A 26,930-nucleotide genomic window follows, 5' to 3' on the forward strand; every position below is an offset into this window, starting at 1 on the left:
GCATTTCAATCCGGTGTCCTGAGGCCTAGCACGGTGCTCTCAGATCCTTTCCATGTTCTCCACAAGCAGACTTTACTGTGGGAACATGAGAATTCCTTTTCCATCTGTTGAATCCTGTGTGGTAAAAACTTAATATCACGTGTGGATTCAGAATGTCCTTTTGCATTAGCTTAAAAAGTCTTGGAAAAGAGCACCTTCGTGTTCGTTATGAAGTAACTGCTTCTAGATGAAAAAAAAATCCCTGTAGGAGGTGGTCTATTTTCTTATTTTAAAATTACAAAGTTATGTAGATTTGCCTGTTTCAAATGGAGCTGGTGAGACCATTACCTCTTTTGGTTTAGACTTTGAAGAATAAAGTTTCTCAGTTAAGAAGCCAAGAAGTTCATCCAATAAAAAGTTATTTGTGTTTCCTCTACTGATCAGGTTCTGGTGGACTGATGAGTTGATTTTCTAAAGACAGTCAAAGGATTTTGAAACTACATGAAGTCCTCAGACTCTGCTTCGTGATTCAGTAGGACAAGAGCTTGGTGACAGTGCTAACTCCTCGCCTCCTTGGAGCTGAAGTCTTCGAGTCCAAATATAAACGAAGCCCGTTTTTCTTTGGAGAAGCGTGGTCAGTTGGGTTTCCTTAGCAAGTTCTGCACATTTCTGAGTATTACAATATGCTAGCCAGCTTTCTGCAGAGGTGCCTAGCAAATTGGAGTGCCTGTTTTCCAAAGGTTGTTAGGACAAGCTTTCAATTGGTTATTTTGAGTGTAGAAATCTGTCAAGCCTCCGTGACTGATGACGAGACACTCGGTTCCTGGTTGAGCATTGGTCTAATAATGTGCTTTGTATCATTTGTACCGTGAATTTTGAGGTAGCTTCAGGAAAACGATCTCTACCATGTGAGGTAACTGCGATCTTGGTTTCCACGAGCAGCCTGCCTGACAGGGCTTTGGTCTGTTCACCTCATCCTTGGGGAACAGGTGAACCCCTGCTGAAGTCGGCTTCTGGAGACGCTGGCGAGCGCTGCCCTGGAAGTCACAAAACCTGAGGCGAAGGAGTAGCGAAACCGTTTCAAGGAGGGGAGGAGAGAAGCATTAATGCCAATTGTAGGAAAAAGATTTCATTCTCCCGAAGAACAGAGGCCGAGAAACTCGCAGGAGGGCTTTTTGTTGAAAATATGGAGTTGTGTAAGCGTTTGAGTGCAGCTGCTGTGCTTGTTCAAAGCCTCTCTGTTTGTGAACAGTCAAGACAACTGTATGCTTTCGTAGGAAAAAGACAAATAATTAAAGTAAATGTGAACCAAAATGTTTTTAAACTCGCCTCCTGAGTTCTCACATGATCTTAACAATTCTGATGACAAATAGTTCAGTGGAGCAGCAAGAGAAAGTATGTTTAAACGGCTTTTTATCCTACGAGTTAGTATGCAAAATGCAAATTGGATGAGGTAAACTGCACAGTTCCTTTTCCTTAATTACATTCCAGGTCACTGGCTTGCTTTGCTTCAAAAGCCAGCAGGAGGCCACTACAAAAACTTGTATTTATGAGTAGGGCTTTGAGCAAGACAAACTGGGGCAAGGAGGGGAAGAGTTTCCCTTTCCTGCCTCGGAGGGGCCGTTCTCCCCCTCATCCCAGCTTCCCAGTAAAGCTTCGCAGACGTTCCCCGGGCGCGTGACTGCCCGTGAGCCTTCCTCTCATCTGGCTTTGAGAGCAAAACCGAGACACCGGTGCCGGCGTCCCTCGAAGCCGAAGGCAGCTATCGATGAGCGTGGTTCCCTTTCTCCTGCCTGTGTCACCAGGCACTTGGGTCTCCCAGGTTCTCGGGGAGGTGCTTCTGCCGGTGGCAGCAGCTCGGGTTCTCCGCTGTCGGGGCCGCGTCCCGCTCCCTGTACACGCGCGCAACCACGTAGTTTTCTTTGGGGAACCGGAGATCTGGCAACCTTGGCCGGTTGCCTCATGCCCTGAGATGTGTCTACCAACGCCAATCCAGGTTTGGTTCTTAGGTGGGCAGAGTTATGGACCTGCTCTGGGGACTTACGCGGGTTGCCTGTGTCCTGCGGAGTGCCATGAGTTTCATCAGCCGTTGAACAACGGGCTTGATGTAAATTGCTGCTGAATAAATAATTATGTCCGATTCCTGTTCCTGCAGTGTCCTGTCTTGGAGTGGCACCTTCACACTTAGTGTGTTAGCCAGTGTGTGATCTTCAGTGTTTTCTTCTCTTCCTGCTCGTTTTTGCTTAAAACTGAAGGGAAGCTATTTTCAAGCACCTATCCTTCATTTTTTTATCCTTCTGTGCATATCCAGAATATCAGTGAAATAGATCTGATTTTTTTTTTCCTTCATCTTTTACTGTTTTTGGTAAAAGCTTTTTAGTAGAGTAATTTTACGGAGTTTCAGCTTAAATGTCCTTGTCCTTTAAGTAGCCAAATGTGATCTGTCTAGCTCTCTAGAGACCTTCTACTACTTAAAATGCCTGGAAATAGGAGTAGCTATAAAATCAGTTAACTTGGCAATACTATATATGAAACTTCCATTAAAAAAAAAAAAGTACCATCAGTATGAATACCGCTGATCTGAAGTATAATGGAATGATACCAGTTGGCTGGCAACGTTTGACATTTTGTACCCACCACGCTTCCCTTGTGCACACTAAATAGTTCAACTGTAATTAAAATTAATGATTGTTTTGCTCATAATCAACTTCACTGAACAAATTTTTGTTTCTGCGACATTATAAATGAAACTAAAGTGCTGACAATTCACAGAGGATTAAAAAACAGCTTGCGAGTATAAGATATCCTTGACCTCTTCCTTCCCTTTCTTGGTGGGGTGGAGATGAAGATATTTGGAACATAAATAGATAGTGTCAAAACAAACAATCTTCAGGAGTCTCAGCTCTCCCTCGAAGGAGGGTGAGTGGGCAGAGGAATCAAAAAGATAGTATTTTGGGAAGGATTCTTTTAAAAATCTTTGCAAATGCTTCTCAAACTTAGTGCTGCGAATGTTTGTGAATGAGATGGGATCGCAGACTTTTCCTGTGGTTTTTCTGACGGCGGAGCTTCGTACGTGGTCTAGAGAGACCAGCTCTAGTAGCGATCTCTAAAGAATGCCGTGATGTTGTGGCCGTGTTGCTGGGTCCAGTCATGCAGTAGGGCTCTGGAAAGGGGCTGCAAAGGATGGGATTCTGTCCCACCTTCTCCTCTTCCTCCTCTCTGTTCAGGTTAATAAAGCGGTTGGTGAGAGAGCATGGGAGAAGATTTCTGTTGTGTGCGTGGTCATAGAGTCCAGGCTGCTGGCGTTCCTCTGCACGGAGCTGACTCGTGAGACGGCTTTCAGAAAAACAAATCACAGAATCACAGAATGGTCGGGGTTGGCAGGGACCTCTGTGGTCACCCAGTCCAACCCCCTGCCCAAGCAGGGTCACCTACAGCAGGCTGCACAGGACCTTGTCCAGGCGGGTCTGGAATATCTCCAGAGAAGGAGACTCCACAGCCTCCCTGGGCAGCCTGGGCCAGGGCTCCGTCACCCTCAGAGGGAAGAAGTTCTTCCTCATGTTCAGCTGGAACTTCCTCTGCTTCAGTTTGTGCCCGTTGTCCCTTGTCCTGTCGCTGGGCACCACTGGAAAGAGTCTGGCCCCGTCCTCCTGACCCCCACCCTGCAGATATTTGTAAGCATTTATAAGGTCCCCTCGATCCGTTCCTTTGTAAGGACCGTGGCCGTGAGGGCAGCTGGTCCGTGAGAGTGCATGGATCGGAACAGAGCCTGCTGAAGTACGACCTTGCGTATTCTAGGGTTTTCCCCCCATTACAGGGTGGAGGGTGCAATACAGTTTTAATAAAATTAAGATGTGTTGCACTTTAAAATGATGCGTATTGGAGTTGGTTTTGGTTTTGTTGGGGTGTTGCTGATTTGTTTTTAGATGCTAGTGGTGGACATGGATGGAGGGTGGAGCAGTTTGAGTTGCTCTGTTTTTTTTTTGAAGTAAACAGTTTAAATGCAGCGTCGTTATAGCCACAATTCTTTTTCCAATGCTAGAGAAAGCATTCATTTCTATGGCAGGAAAACGAAATGCTATTATGGTCTGACCACAATTAATACACTTAAACAGACTTTCTCCTGCTGTTTATTGTGCTGGACGCTGTCCAGCTGGACTTGTTCTTCTCTCTTGGTATGGAGAGGTCTTGGATTCAAATGCCAGTAAAGAAGGTGGTCGACGTTCAGGATGGGGTCCTCAGATGTGTGTAGGCACTTCAGACTCTGCTGGGTGTTTTCACCGAGAGGAGAAAGCTTTGACAAGTAGCCCCAGTTTCGAGTTGATCCTACCAGTGTTGTACAGAGTACTCATGGTGAGTATTTACGGATCCCTTTCTAAAATTGCCATGAACCCGAGTTAAAGTGTTGCTCTGAATTTTCAAGTTCCCGGGGTTGTTTTTAGCACACTCACTTTCCTGTCAAAGCTGAATTTCCAAACTTGTTTTGATTTCTCCTAGATAACTTCCTGACCGAAAAGAGGCTTCGGGAGCTCTAAATCAGACTGTGTACTTGTAAAACTGGACCTTTGTACAGGCTTTTTCTTTTCTCGCTGTGGGTGTGGAAATTTTCAACATTTTTCTTACAGGCACGTGTAGCATGAAACAAGAAACCTTGGAGTGTAGTCCGCCTTATGAGCTAGCACTTGTGGTTGTCCTTTCGCAGACCCTTGGAGCGCATTAGAGAGAAAACTGATGGGTTTGGGGATGACTCAGATGTGTGATAGTTGATTTAATTTAAAAAGGGAATGGAAAAAGCCAATCTCTCTGTTTTTTTTCCTCTCCTTTGTAATAAAACCGTATGACGTGCACTTCTAGACAATTCCCATATGCTATCCAGTTACTTCTGGTCTCTGCGGTAGACGAGAGAAGAAACGGTGTCAAACCTGATATCTGTGGGCATGTGATAAATCTTCTCTGCCTCTGTTTCCAAGGGTAGAAAGGCGTTGGGAAAATGTTCCCTTTCATGTCTCTTCATGATACATATCTCTCACTGCCCACTGTTTCCTTCTTCTCACTTTATAAAATCAGCTTTCCTTCCCTTGTCTTTGTTTTTTCTCAGGAACGTGGTCTGAATGTACAGAGTTCTGATACGAGTCGCCTTTTACCGCTGCCTGTTTTCAGGTGTTGACATACAGGCTTAGTGTATCTCAACGTCATCCCACCTTTGTCATGTAAATTTAAAAAAGCAAACACTTGAATGGCAGGAGTGGATTCAGAACCAGTCAAAGGGTGCGTGTTCTTCAGCAGCAAGACAAGGTTGTCAGCTATAAGCAGGCAGAAATCGAGGTGGTGAAGCTTTACAAGGGCAGCTGCTGATCCTGCCTCTCCTTTTCCACCACCCGGGCTTCTGTGTGATGCTTTGAAGCTGCTCTTGCTGATAAGAGAGGTGAAAAAGAAAGGCTGTTAGGGGTGGTGTTAGGAACAGTTTCTAGCTACGGAGGCATAGGAGAGGGGGCAAAAGAGGCAACCAAAGAGGGTCCTCCTGGGTTGTTGCAGCTCTCGCTTTCAGCTGGAGATGTGCTCTGTGCCACTTGCTGAACTCCAGGCTGCAAACCAAAAAGGCTCTTGCTTGGACTGGCTATTGGAAAAAAAGGTTTGTATAAGCATACTACATAAATCACACACACTCACAAATATTAACTGCGGTTATGTGGGGAAAGCAGCCGAGGTGTAGGCACAAAACGTACGAACTAAGCTTACCTAGCGAGTTGTGAGCAGGCGGGCTGACAGGACGGAGTAAGATTGGCTTATGGGGACATTGCCCAGCCAGGGTTCCTGCTAGTCATAGCGTGGAAATCTCGTGCTAATGAAGCTGAATTTGAAATGTTTAGTGTTTAAGGCTGGCAGATAATTCTTTGTGACTAATGTGCCCGTGCTGTTTCTTCTGGGTTCTGTATTTTTCTGTCTTTGTGCAACTTAAAGCAGTCACTCAGTTTTTACCTGCTAGTTCCTTTTTTAATTATTATTGGTTAGGCAATGCGGCTTTTAATTATATGTGTTCATATATTTTAATTTTTAATTATATGTGTTTCATGGTGCCCAGTGACAGGACAAGGGGCAACGGGCACAAACTGAGGCACAGGAAGTTCCGTCTGAACATGAGGAAGAACTTCTTCCCTCTGAGGGTGACGGAGCCCTGGCCCAGGCTGCCCAGGGAGGCTGTGGAGTCTCCTTCTCTGGAGATATTCCAGACCCGCCTGGACAAGATCCTGTGCAGCCTGCTCTGGGTGACCCTGCTTCAGCAGGAGGGTTGGATTAGATGACCCACAGAGGTCCCTTCCAGCCCCTACCATTCTGTGATTCTGTGATTCTGTGTTGACAATTCCAAATCCGACATTCTGGCTTTCTTTTTTGCAGTGCTAAACTTTGGAGGGACTTGACCAGACAGCGTATACATCTTGAAGTATTGTTCCATATCACAAGTAGTTGGGATTTTTTAAACTAGACCTGAGATGTGCAAAATTGCCTCGCAGTATGCCACAGACTTGGTTTGACATGAGCTGCTGATCAGCTGGGTGCTGTGATAAAACTTGAGTTTGGAGTTTGATCTATACAATAATGCTGGTGCAGTAGTCTGTTGTAGGAGGTGTCACCCTTAAAAGACTTGACCTTTACAGGGGTTTAAGTTACCACGTGCTTTTGGATAGGCTGTAGAATACCTGTCTTCTTTCTTCTGATGGAAGAGCAAGGAGGAAATCATTGTCCTTGGAACTGGAGTACATTTAGTGCACAGAACAGTTTAGTCTTCTTGCGGTTGGTGGAATTTTAGTCTGGAATACACTGGAAGATGGCGTTTGTGTTACATATGAAGTTCATATGAAACAATCCTTGGCCTAATGTGCGTATTTGTTCCTCTGTAGCTGTTTTTAAACGCTTGACTAGCCACGTCTTCCATCCTCAGGGCAAGGCAGGTAGGTGCAGGGGCTGGGGGGGAGTCTGCTCAACTGCTGCTAGTAAGGAGCACGGGTTTCTGTTTTTCTGTCATAGTACTAAGACATTCAGATGAACTTCTGCCAGGGGCTGTCATTGTTCCTTCTCACGGAGCGTGCGTTCAAGCAGTTATTCTGAGCTTACGTTGCTGGGCTTCATGTTGAGCACCCAACACTGATAAAACCTGAAAGCCACTGTTAACTTCAGTGGAGTCGTCAGTGCGAGTTTGCTCTTGAATTCCATCAAGACTCCAGCTTTGCCTAAAAACAGTTGGTTAGCTCAGAGCTTTTGCCAATAGAGCAATTGCTTTAGACGGGGTGAGTATCCTTCGAGATGCCAGGGATTTTATTTTACTGGGCTTGTGGCTTTATTGTGCACTGGGAGTAGAACAAGTAGAATTCAATTTTGCATGACTGCACAAAAATAAATGTGCATTTCCAGTGTTCTGCTGAGCTGTGCTTTATGAGGGCTGAGCTGGGGAGAAAGGGGAAGGATCAGTTGAGCAGTCGTAGGGTCCCATCCCACAGGAGCTGCAAGACGTGGTGCTACTGGCAAGTTTGTAAGGCTTAGCTTTTTTGCCCTGTCTGTTCAATTTTCACTTCTTTATTATCAGTGCAGACAATTGTAAAACTGTTCAGAAAGCTGCGTTTCCTGAGGCCATCTTAATAAGGGATAATTTGAAATGTTTTGCTAAAGTATTCTTTTTAAGAAATACACATAAAGGATGTGGTCAGATACTGGCACAAATCTCAGTATGAGACTAATTTTGTTTTAAATTTACTCTGAGCAAAAATACATGGTAGAACTTTTTCAGTAGCTTCCTGAAATTAATCCAAAGTTCCAGGTGAGAAAGTTGTTTTTGATAGTACTTCCTGGGAGCCTCTGTACCAGTATTGTCACTTTTTATGACTTTGTTAAAGCACAGGAGGAAGATGACAGTTTTTCTTCATGGTTCCTTCCCCAGATATCCCAGTTATTTTTCCCCGCAGAGGTGACATGGTGCTTTCCCAAGGGAGCTGCTGTTGAGTTTTGCTGCTGAAGAGCAGGTGACTCTCTGCCCTTTACGAGCTTGCTTCAGAATGAAGTATTTGGATGTAACGACAGACTTCAGCCTGCATCCCATTGCATTTCGAATGCAAGCAGAGATTGGGACATCAAGGGTGCCTTGAGACCCTCGTTATTTTGCTGAAATAAAGAAACCTGCCTGCAGGTAGCTGCTTGAATTTCCCCCAGGCAAGTGAGGTGGCTGAGAGTGCGGGGTGCTAGGGCTGAGAGTTGGAATGTGAGGGACCTTTCATCTGCAGGAGTAGTCCGTAGGGATAGATGGGATGAAGAGTTTAAGAACAAATGGGTGTTCAATTTGTTCGAGGTGCGGGGTTGTGTGTTTGAGGTTTTGCTTATAGGCGCTGTATTCAGCAGTTAAACCTGTCGAAATACCTTGGAGCAGCTGGATCCAGAATTGACTTGTTACAGTCTGAATGATTGGATTCCAGGGCTTCTGCACAGTCCTCGAGATGAACTTCCACTGTGCTTACTTGCCGTTAGTTGCAAGTAGCATCCTATTCACCGCTACACATACCCTACTTCAGCCTGTTGTCCCAGTGTAGAAGCCATGCTGCTTAACAGTGACTCTTAAATAAATTCTGAGTCACTGTTAGGTTTTTCTTTGAAAGCTTTTGGCTTATGCAGGTTGATGTTTAGCGTTTGACCGTAAAGCTGTTGCGGCCATTTTCCACTGATAAATACGTAACACTTGATACAAACGCTTTTCCCAAAAAGTCATTTTTGTTAGATTTTGCCTATGGTTTCTTTTCAAGTGTCGATACCGTGGGTTTAGGGCTCCTGTGTGGAGGTGGTGCGTCGTGTGAGAACGAAAGACACGGAACGATCAAGTGAACAAACACTGAATTGTCTTTGTGGGGAAAAAGAGAGGGATGTTTTCTGCCTTACGAAATTTATACAAACCTTTCCTCCAGTGAGGATTTAATGAGTGGAAGGCAGGATTATTGCTATAAAACCAGTAACTATCTTTTATTGTATCACATCAGATAGCAATAATGCTTGTCTTTAAGGATGATCTTCCTGTAAAGTAGGAATATGTTTCACAAAGACTAAAAGCTTGTCTGTCTTCTGCTCTGCTGGTTTTGTCTTGTAGTGAATGTTTCTTTAAAGAAAAAGACGAGTTAACAAAGTTCAGTAAAATTCAACATTTGTGGTCTGCTTTTATTGCTCAGATGAAAAGGTGATAGCCTTCAAGTAGCAGAGCTTGAACTGCTAATTCCTAAAAGAAACTTACCCGCTTAAGAGCTTCCCCCAGCCCCCATATTAATACCGAGTGCAGCAAAATGAGGAGCATAATGAGTAAAATCTATGCCAGTAGTTACATGCCCGTAAGAACAGCGTAATGGTGACCGAGTCCCTCTTCCACAGAGCAATGCAGAATCAACTGGCAGCCTTGTGTTAAAGCTTACAGGAATTTTTAAGAGTCTAAGTAGATTTGAAAGCAAAAATTCAACTGCTGGCTTTGGAATGGTTTTCCAGGTTGGCAGTGGTTTGAAATTTTGCTCTGTATACACTTGGTCTGTTACCTTTGCCAAAGCATCCTCGTTTGATTGCCGGTAGAGACTAGGAGGTGAGTCCTTGGTCTTAGTTAAATATAAAGCCTGCTAATTCTGTGCCTTTGTTCTTAAATTATGACGGCGTGGACCTTCACAAGGAAAAATCCTTCTAATAAGCCTGTAACTGTAAGTAGGCTTTCTGCAGAAGTTTAAAATAAAAACGAGAGCAGTACAATAGTTTCAGAGCTTTTACTTGTGCTTTTCTGCTTCCTTTGCGGCTTTTTTCTTTTTTCTGTAACCCAACTTGCTGCTGTATTTTTATACATCTCTCTGCGCCGGGCCTTGCCTGAAGTCGTCACCGCTGTCCTTAGTTTGACAAGAATGCAAGGGGGAAGCAGCCTTCAATGACTGAGAAGCTTCAGTAATGTTACGGGCAGTGGCTTTATCTGTATTTAATGAAAGGGTTTGGGCAAAAGTAGGAATCCGCTGAATCACCTGGCAGTAGGGGTTCAGCAACAGCTATTGGGGCACAGTTCCCCAAAGGGCGAGCAAAGACACTCACAGGCTTTCAGTGCTTTGAGCTAATTGAGGCATCTTTGCACTTATATTTAGGCAGGACCAGCTCTGGCCCTCAGTCTGCAGATCTGCCGGCAAGGTGGGCGTGAGGTGGTCCTGATTTTGGTTCAGAGGGGTGGTAGGGACGGTGCTCCAGTGTGACCCAAGGAGCTGCCACCTGCCCCGCCAATTTTGCCTGGTCGCCTAGGACATAGCCCAGCTTTCCTAAGTGAATTCAGACCCAAGCCTTCAAAACTGATGGTTTTCAGGGTTTTTTTTGTCTCCAAAGCGTACAAGGCTTGATGTTCGTGGGAAATACCTTACTTCTGAAATGGCTTGCTGAAAGCTGTGGGTGGGTTTCATTACGTGTCCTCTCCAGCAGCAGCCACTGCCTTACGGCTCTGGCCCCTCCGTGCCGTTCCCCTGCTCTCCACGCCGGGCTGCTCGCCGTGAGCTGTCCTTGAGCCCTCTCAGTCAAAAAGGGACGCGAGACATTGAAGCAGCCTGGTTTGTCTGAAAGGGCTTAGGGACAGCTTACAGCGAGCGGCTGATGCGGCAGGGTCGATGCGATGCTGGCCTCGGGCACATCCCGAAATGAGGCACTCGGAGTCATTCGGTCGCTTCTGAAAAGCCTCCAACTTAGATGTTTTGCCTACGGAGAAGCCAAGCTGCTTTTACTGCTGGTGGACACCCGAGATGGCTCCGGCCGGGCAGTCTCTCCAGCCGGCCGGGCTCGCTGCACCGTGCCGGTCTCGGAGAATTTTTAGTTTTCATTCCATCAGACCGTTATTAGTAATAAAAATAAGACCCGCTGCACAGAAGTGAATGAGTTTCTTATGTCAACGCTTTTCCCCGCTCTTATTTTGGTAAAGTCTTAAATCGTTCTTCAGAGGCAGACTTTATTGGCTGTACTTTTCAAACAGGGGGGAATAATAAGTACTTGCAACTTAATCAGCCGTATAGCTGCAAAGAGGTTTTTTTCCGAGTGCTTTTATGTCCCATAATGAGCTGGTATTTTATAACTTCTGATGGTAATGTATTCCATATGCCTTCCAGTGCTAGGATAAAGAGCTTTACTCCAGAATCCAAAGCAAGTGGCTGTGGGTATTTATTTAATAAGGTTTGAAATCTTTGCACTAGGCGGGACGTCCGTGTGTTGCATACCCAGAGCTTCCTCGGGCTGCTAGTGGTGAGGTCTTAGTTCTTTAACATCATGGAAAGATCACTGGTGTCCCAGCCCTGAGGTCTTAGTTCTTTAACATCATAGATAGATCACTGGTGTCCCAGCCCTCCTTCCCGTGAAGCAGACTAGGGTTCGTGGTTCCAACCCCAGTCCCGCCATTTCAGTCTGCTTTCGTCTGTCCTCCTTCTTAATATGACTCGTTTTCCTCCAGGACCTGGGACAAGCTAAGACTCAGAGGAAATCAACCATGAATGTCAAGATAGCCAAATGAGTGGTCTGCTGGCAATTCCTTGAGGCATCTCCTCTAACGCCTGGCACGGAACAATAGTCCTGTTGTGGGGGTGCTTAGGAGTTGCTGCAGTCTTAGAGTCCTGACAGGAATGAAAAATAATCTTTTTATGGTTTCTTGCTGAAATACTGAGACTGCTCTGGTTGGGCTTAGCATTTGAAAAACATTTTCTGCTATGTGACCCTTCTAGATATTCTGGCATGCTTGCCTCCACTCTGATGGAGGCAACAATAATTAGGAGTTTTTGGCAGGATTCAAATTTGTGTTTCAAGTCACAAGGGATCGTCGTTATCATTTTATCTGCGCAACTGTCGGCTTCAGTATAGTATCACAGGCCCCTGTGAAAACTCATCTGCTCCCTTCGGGTAGAGTTAAAACCGAAGACAAATCTGAATGTGAATCTTGTGCTGTCTTCTGAATCTGAGTGTGGCCAGCAGGACAAGGGAGGTTCTCCTTCCCCTCTACACTGCCCTGGTGAGGCCTCATCTGGAGCACTGTGTCCAGTTCTGGGCTCCCCAGTTCAAGAAAGATGAAGAGCTACTGGAGAGAGTCCAGCGGAGGGCTACGAGGACGGTGAGGGGACTGGAGCATCTGCCCTACGAGGAGAGGCTGAGGGAGCTGGGCTTGTTCAGCCTGAAGAAGAGAAAGCTGCGAGGGGACCTTATAAATGCTTATAAATATCTGCAGGGTGGGTGTCAGGAGGATGGGGCCAAGCTCTTTTCAGTGGTGCCCAGTGACAGGACAAGGGGCAATGGGCACAAACTGAGGCACAGGAAGTTCCGTCTGAAGATGAGGAAGAACTTCTTCCCTCTGAGGGTGACAGAGCCCTGGCCCAGGCTGGCCAGGGAGGTTGTGGAGTCTCCTTCTCTGGAGATATTCAAGACCCGCCTGGACAAGGTCCTGTGCAGCCTGCTCTGGGTGACCCTGCTTCGGCAGGGGGGTTGGACTAGATGACCCACAGAGGTCCCTTCCAACCCCTACTATTCTGTGATTCTGTGATTCTGAGACAGATTGAGGAAGGGTAATTTCAGAACTGCTGCTGCTTTTGCTGGCACTGGTAGGTTACCTCAAAACCAGCTGGTTTTTGGTGGTGGTGCTGCAGTTATGCCATCGTTTGTGGTCTTCCATCCTTAGCCTGAAGGCGTTCTGGTGAAGTCCAAATTGCCCCATCCCTCCTGTAAACTTGGAAGAAAAAGGTCATTCGCCCCCTCGTGTGGTTTTTTTTCCAGGCCATAGAAAAGGCAGGTACGCTTCTGAGCCCTTTCCTTGTCCTCAGGGACACCATCATCAGGGATGAGCCCTCTTGCAGGAGCGGGGCTGCGGGGCCGTGTGGGGCTCTGCTGCCGTCCTCCCTGTGACGAGGAGCAGCCGGTCTGAGGATCGCTTCGTGCTGTTTCGGAGTCCCAGCCTTCTTCTGTCGTGGCAGAGCTCGCTGTCATTTAAACTTTTCCTGCTTTTTACGCTCTCCTGGCAGCAGATATCTGAGCTCTTTGAAGCTGTGGTCTGTCCAAGCTTCTCTTTCAGAAGGCAAAGCTGCTCGTCAAGTGGCTTTCGCTCCCGGTTACCTGGGAAGCTTCTGTGGATTTAGGGACCTGCTTCCAGGAGTAGTTGGTATGCCCTTGAATAAACTCCACTTAAAATAAGCCGGCGGCTTTTGACTTTTTTTCTTTTCCCCACTTGCATGAGAATAGAGCAGCGTGATACTATCAAACCTCAGTGCTTACAACCCTTTAGCGCAGGAAGAAAACTGAATGATAGGCGAGCAGATTGTGTCCCAGGCGACAACACGGGATCCAGTAATAAACACGGGGTTGGCAAGTTGGAGAATGGTAGAATAGTGGAAGAGCCCAGGTTGGAAGGCACCTCGAGAGATCAGCTGCTCCGACCAGATGGTTGGTGATGTAGTGAAGCAGACAAGAATAGAAGAGAGAAACTGTTTGCTTTAAGGAGATAGGCCCAGTGTTTGATTCCTGTGTGTTGTCACCAAGAACCTTCTAGCTTTCACGTAGCAAGGGTTAGTACTTGCACCTTAAACCCTTAGAGTTTGAAGGGGCTGTTCTTAAATTGATTTTATGTTTGTAGGAATAACTGCAGATTCTTACCCTGCTAGTTTTCCCATCAAATCTGAAGTTTGAGAGAAAAGGCCAGACTCTTTCCAGCGGTGCCCAACGACAGGACAAGGGGCAACGGGCACAAACTGAAGCAGAGGAAGCTCCAGCTGAACCCGAGGAAGAACTTCTTCCCTCTGAGGGTGACGGAGCCCTGGCCCAGGCTGCCCAGGGAGGTTGTGGAGTCTCCTTCTCTGGAGATATTCCAGCCCCACCTGGACAAGGTCCTGTGCAGCCTGCTCTGGGTGACCCTGCTTGGGCAGGGGGTTGGACTGGGTGACCCACAGAGGTCCCTTCCAACCCCGAATGTTCTGTGATCTGTGAGTACTTCTAGTGATAGCTCTGTTCTGGCGTTTCTGGTGAACATTTACTGATGATACTGATGGTTACTGAGACTTACAACCTTGGTGGATTTATATGAACATTGAAGGACTGCCTGTTAGAGACTTCTGAGTAGTGTTCGAGATCCAGCTGTGCCTAACTTCATGGAGCTATTCCAGCAGAGTCTGATCCTAGGAACCGGGTCGCTCAGGCTGCTTTCCCTCGCCCGTAACTTCACTGAAGACTGATTTCTCAGCACCCCGTCGTGAAGTGTAGTAGTTGTTTTACCACTAGTCTAGGCAGGGTAGAGTTACTTTTCTGTTGCTCCCGAACGCTGTGGTGTTTCCTGCCAAGCCTCTTGGCTGCGGCACTGTAACGGGAGCTCGTTGTCTTTGTTATCCGCCATAATCCCGAAGAACGTCGGGGGTTTGATGTTTTCCAGGACACAAGTCTTCCCATATTAAGTGTGAATTACGTCCTTTGTTCCTGGGTGAGTAAAGTTGCGTTCGGCTGCATTAAAATGCGTGTGGCTAAATAAACTCGGCTTCCCAAGGGACTGAGGTTGAGCTGTGCAGTCCTGAGGGGTTCAGCCAGCAGCGGGCTGTGCTCTTCCAGTGAACCGAGCACACAGCTGGGAACAGGCCCCGGAAGATCACCCGAAAACGTCATTTTTGAGGTGAAACTGCCCACGCCCCTGACAACTATTCCTTGTACAACCATGCTATTAATACTTACCAAGCACTTTTTACTCCATTACAGAGATCGTATTGTTTCTGTCCGCGGTTAATTCTTTAATTAGTGCTTTGTGGCATGGAGTCCATCGTTCTGCACAAGCTAGGTAAATTATCAGTTCCTTTTAGCAACCACATTTTTCATATTCCAAATGTAAAGTTTGATTCAGCTTTTGTGCGAATTAAGGCCGAGTTGCTGTATTTTGCTCACTTCTGTGCCGCGCGCCTTTCCTGCAGCTTTGCGTAGACCGGGCGTCCCTTGTTCCCCTCGATTCTTCTGGGCAAAGTGTTTTTATCCGCAGCTTCTGTTGCTGGGTTTGAATCTGCCTGGCAGTGAAATTACTGCTTTCTCGGGGCACCTATTTTTGTATTAGATGCCGATACCCCGAGGGCATTAAAATTTCAATCTTTTAGCTGCGAGCAGCAGTGATGTTCGTGCAGATCCAAACTGGCAGACGTCGGTAGCCGAAGTGCTGGTGTTTATTAGAGCAGAGCAAGGCTCGAGGGTAACTGTGCCAAGTCTTGGCTCGTTAAACCGGCAGGAAGATTCAAGAGGGCTGCTTTTGAAGATAAGGGCAAGAATTGGCAGAGGGTAGGCGGGGGTGAGAGAACGGCAGTGGGTAGGCCATGTGGTAGGTGTCTTCTATCTTCCCATAGATAATTTGAAGGCAAGAGCGGACTCATTGAGACAAATGAGCTGTCATACAAGCAGGAGTAATAGCGAGTTGGAGTAATAGTGTGCAGCACTTGTCATTGTCACAGTTTAATTGGCACTGGTCTGAAATACCGGGGTTAGAAGACAGGATCAACTCTCTGCTTTTCTGGAGTCCTAACTTGTTATTAATCCCTTGATTTTTAAGAACTTTGGTAAAGATTAGTGTAGGAAAATGAGTGAGTTATTTTTTATCATGATGGAGAAGCTACTAGGAATTAACACAGCCTTTGGTTCATTGGTCCAGGGGAGCTCCCTTCCAAAGTGTCATCAGCACTGATATTCTTCCAGAAGTTTCAACGGGTTTTAACATGAATGTGATTACCTCTTGTCTCTGTTTGCAGAAGCCTTAGTGTGTTTGGATGACTCGGATCTGGGTTGGGGTGTTTGGGGTTTATAGGGTAACTTGATGTGATTAAATGCTTCAGATTAGAACGAGCAAATTGTGCTTCTTCCCATTTATCTCTTAAATAACGTGGTCCTAGAAGAGCACAAACAAGAAATGCTTGTCTTTGTTTTGCCATTGTTAATGATGGTTTCTATAGAGTTGAATCTTACTCATAAGTTAGTAGGATCTGAGCCATTTAAAGTCATTTAACAGATTTCGTCTAACTGGGAGTCTTGCTAATAATCTGAATTATTATAAATAGCAAATTCATTGCAGTACAGACAAGAGAACTTCACTCTTTTCAAAGCTCTGCTCCGACTGAAGCAGGGTCTTTGAGGGGTCTCACCTGGTTGCATCTGTTTACGTTGCGGCTGAGGGCTCTACCTCTGCGGTGGGGTTCGGACTGAACAGGGTGGGCTGGGGCAGGTGGGAACGGTATCCTCTGGGAAGCTCTTGAAGCTCTGCAAACCGTGACCTTACGGATGCCCTGAAGATACATGAAAGCGCGAAGGTGTGGGTCAGCACGCAGTACATCACCCCCTTGTGCAGTTACCACTCAGTGTGAACTCAGTGGTAACAACTTGCTGTTGGGGGTGAACATTTGGTTTCCAGGTGCCGTAGAGAAGACCGATACCATTAATGGGTGCTTCTGTGACTGCTGCAGGTTATTTAATCTACCACAAGCCTGCGGTTTGCTCTCCATGATCCCAACTTGTTGTATACTTCTACCTATGAAAGAAGCCTGCACTGAAGCTGATGCTAAGCTGCCTGCTTGCGTGGTTCTGAAGCTGCGTTTCATTTGTCGCGCCGTGGTCTGTAGCTTGAAAACTTGCTGAGGAAAGTCTCAGGATGACTTGAGTGAAAGAGGCAAAGATTTTCTGCGATTAAGTGGATGCTTTTGTTTCTGTTTCAGGAAAGCCCCACAGCATTGGCAGCTCCGAACGGATTCAGCTCTCAGGAATGTACAACGTTCGAAAAGGGAAAATACATTTGCCAGTCAACAGATGGACAAGACGCCAAGCTATCCTGTGTGGAACATGCCTAATTGTCTCGTCAGTGAAAGAAAGCCAGACGGGAAAGATGCATGTCCTCCCTTTAATTGGTGGAAAAGTAAGAGATCTTCTGTATTTCTTTGCTTAACCTGCATCTCTCTACACAGAGAAAATGGCCTTGAATTATGGTGATTCCTAGCCCACCAGAAGCTTGTTTCTGTAAATAGGATTATCAAAGAATATGAATTACTTTTGATTACGGTCAGATTCATATTTAGCACATTACAATGTCTGAATTAAAGTGCTAATGAAAAGCAAGGGAAACGTGTTCAGTTTCTTTTTCTTGTCTGCTGTGTTAAAGGTTTTATGTGTGCGATAGCACGCAGCCAAAGAATGCGTGCGCCTGTATTGTGTATGTTCTGCACCATGTCTCTTCATCCCGTTTTTATCCATGCTGGGTTACTCTAAGATCTGAAAATTAACTAATAAAGGCATGGGCTTATTTTGAACATTAAGGTTTTTTTGAGTGTTCAGCAGTGTAGGAGTAGTGGTCTGATGTAAGCTAACAGCAACAAGCGTTTTTACTTGTGAAAAGCTGAAGCTGAACTTTCTTCTGGTTAGTTACATCAGAAACACAGGAGATCCAGTCTGAATATAAGGAAGAAATTTTTTCACTTTGAGGGTGGCTGAGCATTGGCACAGGTTGCCATAGAGGTGGTGGAGTCCCCTCCTCAGAGATATTCAAAAGCCATTTGGACATGGTCCTTGGCAAAGAGCTGAAGGTGGTCCTGCTTGAGTAGAGGGGTTGGACCAGACGATCTCCAGAGGTCCCTTCCCACCTCAGCCATGCTGTGATTCTGTGAAACTTTAGTGAAGACAGCAAGATTGCACCGTTACTATTTTGGCCCAAATAGTGGTTCAGGACACTGTTATTGGCTTGATTAGCCAAGATAGTGGGAAGAGAATCATTAGCTTGAGGATGATTTACACCTGTAATAATGCTCTTTTACCTTGCATACTGAGAAGTTTGATTCTTACGAGTCACTGGGAGAGAAACAAGCTTTACAATGTCATATATGCAAGACGAAGTTGACTTATTAATATTCTGTTCTAGCAATGTGGAAAGTAGTCCCTTCTAGGAGCTGTTTTTCCTATCTTCTTTCATGATTGATTCTTCAGCTGTTCCCGGGAGGTACAGAAGTAGAGATATTTTCCTCTTTTAGCAGCAGTGGGTGAACTCTGACAGTGAATTGTATTCCTGGCTGTATGGAGATGACAGGATTCAGGTCCCCATCGGCCTTCTCTTTGAGACGAAAAAAAGTATTTTTTTTTCTTAATTCAAAAAGAGAAGAGACTGTTTACCCTCTTTTTTAATTGCTGAACGTGGAATTTCTAAGTTGTTTTTGCACAGAAATGCCTCGTGTAATGTAAAACATGCAGACTGTGTAAGCAGTAAGTTGACGACAGATTTTCGAAGAAAAGGAGAACCAAGCTGAGAAAAATGTACTGAGGGCTTCTGCTGACAAAGCTCGGGAGGAGGATGCTTGGCACAGAACGAAGTGTTTTTTAAATTATTGCTCAGAAAATATTCTTCCTCAGCCCCATAAATACTCTGCACTTCCTGGTTTGCAAAGGCTTTCCAGAACGCGGTGCTGAGACATTGAGACCAGAAGTTGTGTGGGACTTCTCGTGTATGGTAGCAGAATGATGTATTCTGGGTGTTTTTTAGCAAGTTGAGAAGTGCCAAAGGATTTAATTGGGCTGCGAGAGAAGCATTTGGTTAAGCCTGTTTTTAATAACCGGGAGTATAAATTGTACTTCTTTAGGTTGTATAAAGACAACCTTCAATGTGTTTCACTGGGAAGCCTTTTATGGAGCTCAGTCTCTCTTAAAATGTTGACGTTCTTGGGGTTTTTCTCCTTTGGTTCCTTCATCCTTCTGTTCTCATTGCTTGCTTGTGTAGATTTCATGAATATTTGACAGCCAAGATCCAGCTTGAGTGCTTGGGAGGGTTAGTCGAACTCTGCCTGGAGAGCTCGTCTCGGGCACGCTTTATCTTTGCCCCAGGGAGTTCTGCAAAGAGGCTTTTGATTCTTCTTCACTAACAGGTTTGTGTCTCTGCTGTAGGTGGAAGAAGTGAAAAAGCACCAGCACTGTTTAGCATTTAGCTCCTCTGGACCTCAAAGCCAGACCTACTACATTTGTTTCGATAACTTCACGGAATACTTGCGATGGCTTCGACAAGCATCAAAGGTGAGAACAGTGCCGATTCCTGCCGGAACGGGGTGGTCGTAGCCTTTCCCCCAGGTCTGTCTTCTCCATGTAGCACTGTAGTCCCTCTTCTGGGTCCGTTGTCATGCTGCTGTTAGCGTTGCACAAAAAAACCCCCTCAATTTGAAAGCTCTTGGTTAACAGGCAATAGGGAGGTGAATTTTTCCACGTTTATTCGGAGACTTCTTTCTACTCTGGTTGTGTAAGCAAACCGCTGCGCTGGACTTTCTCCCTTTTCTCATCTTGCTCCAGCTGGGTGGATGGAGTGAGATCATTAGAACAGAAAGGATGGCAAATGTAACCATCAAAATTTCAGTTTAAAAAGCCTTGTTTCAGTGTTAATAAAACCTATGAGTGTCGTGGATTTTTTTTTTACTTATTTCTGACACAGAGCCTAAAGATTAAATTGCGAGAATTAAGGAATGTTGCTGCATCTTTCTGTAGTTTCTGTAGTTTGAGAACTATTTGATTCTTGGCTTTTGTTTTTTTAAATAAGCAACCTTTTCATGTCAGTTTAAAAAAAAAAAATTACTAACTAAAGCCTTCATAAACCAAATTTTATACTGTGCTTAGAGCACAATTTATTATAGGAATTTAGGTCCTGCATTATTTTGTTTGACTCTTCAGTTCCACTTTGTGGTGTTGAAAGGTTGTTTTGGCAATTACCTATTCTGTCTCCTAATCCCTGCCACTTTTTTGATAAATCCTCTCTAAAGCAATTTACGTATCTTGAACCACTGATTTTTTTTATTCTTAATGCACTAGTTTTTTTGCTGTGCTGTCAGCACTCTCTATTTGGTTTTCTATTTGGGCCTAAACTGTCCATTAGTTTTATACTTGATAGGGCTGTCTGTTCATGCTCTTGTCTGTGTGTTAAAGCAACTTGGGTTTATGTAGTACCACTTTGAGATATTTATGGCACGCTAGATCTGTCTTTATAGATTGCAATATCCAGCCTATTGCCAGTGGTACAGCCTGGGTTATGGGGTTTTTTTTAAGAGGTTTGATTATTATGTCAAACTTTCTTTGAGCAGTAACTATTGCACCTCCCAACACATGCGTCGTTTAAAATGTCCTTTAGGTTTTTTTCCAGTAAGTTTTAAAATTCTCTGTAGAAACGCTGTTCTGGCATCTCTGCTCAGGTCTGCTAAGCCTCAAGGTAAAAATCCCCAAGGAGTGTTTGACGAGACGGTGAGGCACGGTCTGTCAGATTTTGGAGTTCTTGGCGCTTTGTGGCTCTCCCTGGGAGAGCAGTGCCCTTTCATCTCCAGAGGCTTTGCCATCAGATAAATGAAAGGCAAATCTAATGAGTGAGAAAAACAGTGGAAAACAATGAACTTCAGAAGCAGAGATAAATGGCCAGAAAGCCACTCTGAATTGCTGGCAGCACAGGCTTGTTCTGTGCCATGCTGTGCTGCTCTCTTTCTCTGGTTCACCCAAATGACTAACGGCGTTGGGACGATAGCCAGCATGAGAACATCTCCCCGGGCACTCACGATATCCTCCCGTTTTTCTTGTGTAAGAGTCGAAGGAAAATACAGAGTTTGAAGTGTCTTTTCAGACTGTTAGAACTGAAGAAACTCGCTGTGCTATTCTTTTCGTTGGTAAAACATGCTTTGAGGAAAGAATGATGCTTCGTTTTCCCCGACTCTCCCCGCCTCAGCCCCAAAAACTGGGGCTGGGCATTCTGGATTGATGGATTTTTGAAATGCTGCGTTATCACTTCAGGTTGCTTTTTTGATGTTTGGGTTTTCTACCCTTAGACTGAAAACCAGAGCCAAGCGTGATGGTAGGAAGGGCAGTTGTGTGGGAAGTACTGTGCAGTGCCACTGTTTCTGAAGGACGGAGACAGAGAAACGAGTAACGCTGCACAAGTAACTCCTCCAGCTGATGCTGTTCCTGCCCGAGTGCTTAACTGTAAGGTGCATCGTCCCTGATTTCCGTGTACAAATAAATGAGAAGAAGTTTCATCTTCAGCTCTGTACTTCAGGCAGGCTAGCGTTCCCGTGCAGGAAAAATCCCCAACATTTTACCCTGCCTCAGCTGTTTGGAAGCTACTCGGGTTCAAAGAAGTTGAAATGTTCTTGCTAACCAAGGGGGCCAAGCTCTTTTCAGTGGTGCCCAGCAACAGGACAAGGGGCAATGGGCACAAACTGAGGCACAGGAAGTTCCAGCTGAACCCGAGGAAGAACTTCTTCCCTCTGAGGGTGACGGAGCCCTGGCCCAGGCTGCCCAGGGAGGTTGTGGAGTCTCCTTCTCTGGAGATATTCAAGACCCACCTGGACAAGGTCCTGTGCAGCCTGCTGTGGGTGACCCTGCTTCGGCAGGGGGTTGGGCTGGGTGACCCACAGAGGTCCCTTCCAACCCCGACCATCCTGTGATTCTGTGATTCTGTGTGCCTAAAGGCAAGCAGATTTAGGAAGGGAGGTGTTACAGCTCTCTAACTTTGAGCTTCTGGTTGCTTGTTATGGGTTAGCTCACATGATGCTTACAGATTCTTCTTTAATTGTGGTGGTGTATGTAGTACTTGCGCTTTTGTGAATTATTATAAATAATATTTAAGGCTATTTTAAATATAGGTGTTACTTAATGGCACTTGTTTTGAAATGGACATTCCTGTTGACTTGCGTTCAGTGGTAGTTCTTCTGCAGTCCCTCGTGCTCCTGATGCCTGCTGCTGAAAACTGAGGCTTCTGATGCTTACAGCTGTAATGAAAGCTTCAATTATAAATCTTAATGTAGAAGGAAATCCCTGGTAAAATATTTAATTAAAATTGCTCGTTTCAGTTTTTAACTATGAAAAAAAATTTTCATGTCTGTCTTCTGGATACTTCAGAAGAGCTAGAAGATGATGTTATTTTAACTTTTAAATAACAAGCTTAATCTTGAAAGGAGACTTTGCAAAGAATGCTTGCTCTGCAGTCTTTCTCCCCGCAGAATATTGGCAATGTTGATTTTCTTAGTAGTGTTCCAAAATGAGGCAGATCCTAACGCGTCACTGCTGCAATAAATAAATGTGTGCTGGAGAAGTTTTGGATTCATGTATGCAGAGACTTGGTTTTAATTTAATTAAAATCGAACACCGCTCCCGTATAATCTGATTCATTCTAACAGTGTGATCTGTCTTAGCCAAGACAGCTCTCGTGCTCTGCCCCAGTACATTTTTGGAAGGGATTTGTGAGTAGGTGTTGGGGTTGGTTTTCCTGTGTGTGTGTGTCCTGAGGCGAACGGGACTCCCGTTTTCAGGACGGACTGGAATTATTGCAAAAATCCTGACCTAAATATCGAACTCGGTGACATACTTACTCCAAATAGGTCGCTTTTAGATATGCTGATTTAGCCTCAAACGGAATATTTTTAAAAGCTGGAAGTGTAGCTTGTTCGTTAATATTGATAGTTGTGTACCGCAGTGCATTTCTTTCCTTTTACTTTCCAAGCACTGGAGTCCTAATTAAGGAAGCTCAGAAGGAAAACAACAACAACAAATTTGGTCCTTTGTGATCTAATATGTTCGTTCTGTTGCCAAATGTGGAAAAATAAGCTTATGCAACTGGGAGGGGGAAGAAAGGGACGACTTCATGGCTGTAAAGAGCGTTGTCCGCATAAAGCTGGCGGCGTGGTTCTGGAACCCGCACGATTACGTGCAGAGCGATTCTGATCTGCCGCTGTTGACTGCTTGAGTGTCAAATGCAGAAGGACAGGCGAAAAACTCGCAGTTACCAGCGCAGAGGGCAGGATGAGGGCTTTCCTCGCTTGCCACTTCCAAAACCTGGAAAGCTACACCCGTAATGCAGCAGGAGAGAGAGAAGTTTTACGCAGAAGGTGCTACTGAGTGGTGGAACTTGCTGTCGTGATGCTTATGTTTGGGGTGCGGTGGTGAACTCCTGCTCTTTGACACTTCCAACAGCTAAACTTAATGTTTTTCAACATGTGCAATTGCTGTGTGAGCGTTGACTACTGCACAACTCATGACATGGATGGTTTGGCCGGAGTAAAAAGCGTTATCAGTCGTCCACGCTCCGAGGCGTGCAATTAAAATGGGACATCAACGCCTTCCTTAGGAATTCAGTGTTGCAGAGCTTAAGCAGGGAAAGTGCTGCGGAATTTGATCTTCGTGGAAGTGGCGTGCATCGCTCTGGGCACGCTGAGGTGGGTTACGTGGCCCCGCAGAACTTCTCCCCTCTCGGCTCCAGAAGAGTGGGGAGCGCGTCGGCAGCTTCACGCCGCGGTTTTTTCTCAGAATCACAGAATGTTGGGGGTTGGAAGGGACCTCTGTGGGTCACCCAGCCCAACCCCCTGCCGAAGCAGGGTCACCCAGAGCAGGCTGCACAGGACCTTGTCCAGGCGGGTCTGGAATATCTCCAGAGAAGGAGACTCCACAGCCTCCCTGGGCAGCCTGGGCCAGGGCTCCGTCACCCTCAGAGGGAAGAAGTTCTTCCTCCTGTTCAGACGGAACTTCCTCTGCTTCAGTTTGTGCCCATTGCCCCTTGTCCTGTCGCTGGGCACCACTGAAAAGAGCTTGGCCCCGTCCTCCTGACACCCACCCTGCAGATATTTATAAACATTTATTAGGTCCCCTCTCAGCCTTCTCTTCTCCAGGCTGAACAAGCCCAGCTCCCTCAGCCTCTCCTCGTAGGGGAGATGCTCCAGTCCCCTCCTCATCATCGTAGCCCTCCTCTGGGCTCTCTCCAGCAGCTCCTCATCTTTCTTGAAGTGGGGAGCCCAGAACTGGACCCAGTGCTCCAGATGGGGCCTCACCAGGGCAGAGTAGAGGGGAAGGAGAACCTCCCTCTCCCTGCTGGCCACACTCCTCTTGATGCACCCCAGGATCCCATTGGCCTTCTTGGCAGCCATGCACACGGCTGGCTCATGGTTAACCTGTTGTCCACCAGGACACCCAGGTCCCTCTCCACAGAGCTGCTCTCCAGCAGTTTCCTGCGTTAGTGCTCGATTCCACGGGGCAGGTAGAGGAGGAGACGAGGGCTATAGATAACGCATGGCTGCCTCACATGAGCTGCCTGTGCCTGCAGCCCATCGACCGCTCCCCGGCCAAAGGGCTGTGGCTGCAGCGACAGCGCGTTCCGTGGGGAATACGCTGTGGCATCGTGCTTGGGTGCCGGGGTGGGTTTGCACCTATACACAAAATAACCCTCCCATTTAAAGTGCAAGGAGTACCCAAGAAGAAATCCTTGATTTTAAAACATTCAGACTTTGGAGTTTTCTCCTGCGTGCCTTTGTGTTCTCCCTTCCCTGTTTCAGTCACCTTCGTCTTCAAGCCTGCGGTGGAAATGTGCGTGGTGTTCCAGACAACCCTAGCCTGCTGTGAAAAAGGAGAGACTAAATCGTGATGTCAGTGTACATTATGTTTAAAAAGTGCTGAAAATAGCAAGAATAGCAGATTCGAGGGAGGAGGGCGTGCTGCCATGTTGGTCGAATTCCTTTCGTGTCAGTGCAGGATGCTCTCTCTTCGCACATTTGTTTGCACCATGAATCTAGCAGAAAATAACAACAGATTTGAATGTGGTTTATACTATACAAGTAATGCAGGAGCCTCTACAACGGTAATCTCCATCTTTCTTCAACTTGTGCAGAGACCCACTGGCAGCAGCAGTGCAAAATTAACTTCTTAGCTTTTTTTTTTTCCTGTGAAGTTACCTAGTTCTGACTAGCTGCCTCAGTCCTCTACCTATTTTTTCAGTATGAATTTGACAGTTGTGTTGGGACACTATCTGGTGAAGTGTGAATCTGAACCAGGTGAAGAGGGCGAAGCTGATCTGTGACTGTAGTAACAGGATTTTTATTTCTGCTGAGGAAAAAAGGTCTGAGTTCTGACTGCACACCAGCTTGGTGTTACAGACCATATTTACATAAATAAATTCTATAGAATTTAAAAATGAATTCCTGAACTTGATGGCAGTTCTGCAAGTATGTTTCTGAAATAGGAGACCAAGGTGATCAGCTTGTGCAGGTGTTTTACAGAACAGTGCTGAGGAAATGCAGAGAGCAATAACTGAGCATGACTGCTGGAGATATATCTGCTTTGCAGCTGTGCTTCATCCACCTTGGGGCTAGTGAAAGAGATCAGCTGTGGGACTGCCTTTTCCTTCAGAACAGAGGATTCTGCTCATTAATTAAGTGACGGGTAATAAGCCGTATCCACTGGTGCCTATAGCTTCGTCTTAATTTCAGATGCTGTCAGATGCTAACGTCTGACTTTCTCACATCAGGCATGGTCAACCAGGAGAAAGACCACCGTGCAGATTCCAGCTTTAGTGTGGAGCACAGACTTTGCAGAGCTTTTTAATCCAAAATATGGCCTTCAGCCTGTAAAGAACGCCTGAAGGCACTAGTCTCAGGGTGTAATTAGCCCTACATTGTGTTTGTGTGGGCTTGCCCACTGGCCGATTGAGCTGTTTCGCCTGTGCTTCTAGATACTATAATGAGCTGCAGTGTCTTTACAGAGGTCATCCTTGCAGGGATTTTTATTATGAAACCTCAGTTTTCTCTGGAGGCATTAAGGACAGGCTTTTCCAATGCTTACTGGTCAGAACCAGCTCAGAATACTTTTTTCCAAAGGTATGCTTGACTGCAGAGCGTTGCCAATGGCAAGTGTGGGGAAAAATCATATGCAAGGATGAAGTAGTTTATTTTAAGTTATTTGGGATGTTACTTGTTACAGTGCTGACCATTTATGCATGAGAGTATGTAGTAGCTCCTCTCCAGGTGCCTGTTTAGTCTCCTAAGCAGTGGATATTCCTCATCTCCTAAGCAGTGGATATTCCTCATCTCCTAAGCAGTGGATATTCCTCATCTCCTAAGCAGTGGATATTCCTCATCTAAGCAGTGGATATTCCTCTTCGGGAGGAAAACTGTGGAGACCTTCACCTTAGTTTCCCCGAGATCTGAATTTCTAGGTTAGTATTTTTGCTTTTACCTTTGGCTATTGCTTATTACCTTTGGTAATTCCACAGAGAATTGCTGTGTGCAACAAACACGCTGTTAGGAGTTTCTGACATTTTCTTAGAACGTTGTAGTCTTAGTCCATGTGTTTGCACCATCGTGATGCTGGGCTACAGTGTTCATGTGTGTGCTGGGGACAGGCTGGAGGCGAGGGACATGCCGTGGTTCGTTTCTTGTGCCGGTAGCGCTTGGAGGCTTGAAAAAGCCTCGCTACTAGTGTGGACCTACAAATGGCTTTAGTGTAACGCCAACATCAGTGGCATCTTGTGAAAGGAGCCTTTAACCAAAGCCAAGACTCTGCAAAAGGAGGATTCCTTGAGGATAAAAACTATCCACGTTGCTTCACATCTGTGAGACTAAGAAGCGCCATCAGCCTGTTCCCGACTGCTGATTCCACATCTAATGAAGAAAAAAGAACCCTGAAAGATTTCCTCATTTTTCAGTGGGGCATTTTTGGATCTCATCCTTACTTACAGGAAACATGGTGACTCTAAATTTAGTACAAGGAAACAATTTTTTCCTCTAATACCATCAAATGACAATATTGAGATAATGCTTTCTCTAAAAATAGATCCCTAAAAATAAACCCACAGCTTCCTTTTGGCGGTGATTACAAGTACTCGAACACAAACAAACCTCTGGTCTCCGTGTGGAACTTGACTTCCTTCTTTGCGCGCGCGCGAAATCTGCAAGATTTGGGACCTTCGCTCTGCAGCCCTGTCCGGTCGTCCTTGCCCTGGGCAGCTTCTCGTCATCTCAAGTCTGAAAGCGGAAGACGAGGCAAAGCAAACCTGAAGTCAGTTTTGTTTCTCTTTTGATGGTAACACTGGAAAGTGTTCCTCCACCTCTCTGCCTGCCAAATCTTCAAGAAAGATGAAGAGCTACTGGAGAGAGTCCAGCAGAGGGCTACGAGGA

The 26,930-nt window shown here is 45.8% G+C and overlaps 1 protein-coding gene across 1 annotated transcript in view; it reads left to right on the forward strand.

Annotated features, from left to right (window-relative positions):
* Positions 1–26,930, forward strand: part of PHLPP1 (PH domain and leucine rich repeat protein phosphatase 1) — a 155,487-nt gene that overhangs the window by 62,864 nt on the left and 65,693 nt on the right. The window contains exons 2-3 of the mRNA XM_075417166.1: positions 16,707–16,903; positions 18,913–19,038. Of these exons, the coding sequence (XP_075273281.1) occupies positions 16,707–16,903; positions 18,913–19,038 (323 nt within the window). The remainder of the gene's footprint in view (positions 1–16,706; positions 16,904–18,912; positions 19,039–26,930) is intronic.

The sequence above is a fragment of the Opisthocomus hoazin genome, chromosome 3 (assembly GCF_030867145.1).
Source record: "Opisthocomus hoazin isolate bOpiHoa1 chromosome 3, bOpiHoa1.hap1, whole genome shotgun sequence".
NCBI classification, from domain to species: Eukaryota; Metazoa; Chordata; class Aves; order Opisthocomiformes; family Opisthocomidae; genus Opisthocomus; species Opisthocomus hoazin.